Raw genomic sequence first — 1,209 nt, forward strand, 5'->3', positions numbered from 1 at the left:
GTTTTAGTTCTAGTTCTGAATTCTGGTTATTGTGTTCTACTTGTGGTTCAATTTCTGAAATCAGATTAGTGTGTTTTAGTTCTAGTTCTGAATTCTGGTTATTGTGTTCTACTTGTGGTTCAATTTCTGAAATCAGATTAGTGTGTTTTAGTTCTAGTTCTGAATTCTGGTTATTGTGTTCTACTTGTGGTTCAATTTCTGAAATCGGATTAGTGTGTTTTAGTTCTAGTTCTGAATTCTGGTTAGTGTGTTCTACTTGTGGTTCTGTTTCTTCCATTTAATTATCAGCTGAAAATTAGTGACAGTGGTAGATAACCTTAGCAGCTTTGCCATAACAAAAACCAGGCAAATGAGCTAGTTTGTGGGAATCAAACCTGAGATTTTTGAATCATGACACTTCTTCCTCTCTCAAATCACTAAAGCTGAACAAACTTGAAGTGAAAAGAAAAGGAACTTCTAAGGTTAAAATTGGGTAGAGTATAGATAGCCGTTTATCCTTAAAAATAACATAGTTGGTTAGGTGGAATGATTTGAAACACTAATTTTGATTAGTTGATTATTTTTGTGACAATAATTTAATCATAATTTTCATTAATTAGTTAGTTTACATGACACTAATTGATGTAATCACTGCTTATAGGAAATCATTATATCGATTAAATCACCCAGCTTTAAATGTCGGTACTGTGTATAAGAAAGAATGACTTGTTCTCCTCGTTGCTGTTATCAGTGAACTATGTAAAGTAATACATTGTATAAGATGAATTTTTATTTGGCTGTAAGCTTTAGAAAAGAAAATTAAGCTTTTGTATATTTCAGTTTTTAAGTGTCATGGTGGTATTGGCCAAGATGTGATCCTGGATCATCTTTTTACACTGGCGTACTGTCTACATGTCTGGGGTTTTTCTTGTTAGGATTTTAATTGTCTAATGTATTTGAATGTTCTAAAAGGGATATCCACATTTTTCTGACTTCTATACCAGATAGATGAGAGTGTTACCAGTTAAGTGGAGGTTGAAGGGTTCTTGTATTTTTCATTGACATGTGTGTCATTCATATGCTATTTTTTGCATTATTCCAATTTATCATGTAGGTCATCTTCTATAGTGAAAAAACTTTGTAATATAAATCCACCTGTAACAGCCAGAGAAGATGACCAACATGTAATAAACATACTTGGACTGTTACAGGTGGATTCATATTACAAAG

General features: G+C 32.3%; 1 protein-coding gene across 1 annotated transcript in view; it reads right to left on the minus strand.

The window, feature by feature from the left end:
• The window catches only part of LOC106475308 (uncharacterized protein PF11_0207-like), a 1,383-nt gene extending 1,106 nt beyond the window's left edge, over positions 1–277 (minus strand). Inside the window, exon 1 of the mRNA XM_013935999.1 lies at positions 41–277. Coding sequence (XP_013791453.1) covers positions 41–277 — 237 coding nt within the window. The remainder of the gene's footprint in view (positions 1–40) is intronic.
• Positions 278–1,209: the final 932 nt, after the last annotated feature.

The sequence above is a fragment of the Limulus polyphemus genome, unplaced genomic scaffold (assembly GCF_000517525.1).
Source record: "Limulus polyphemus unplaced genomic scaffold, Limulus_polyphemus-2.1.2 Scaffold8385, whole genome shotgun sequence".
NCBI lineage: Eukaryota > Metazoa > Arthropoda > Merostomata > Xiphosura > Limulidae > Limulus > Limulus polyphemus.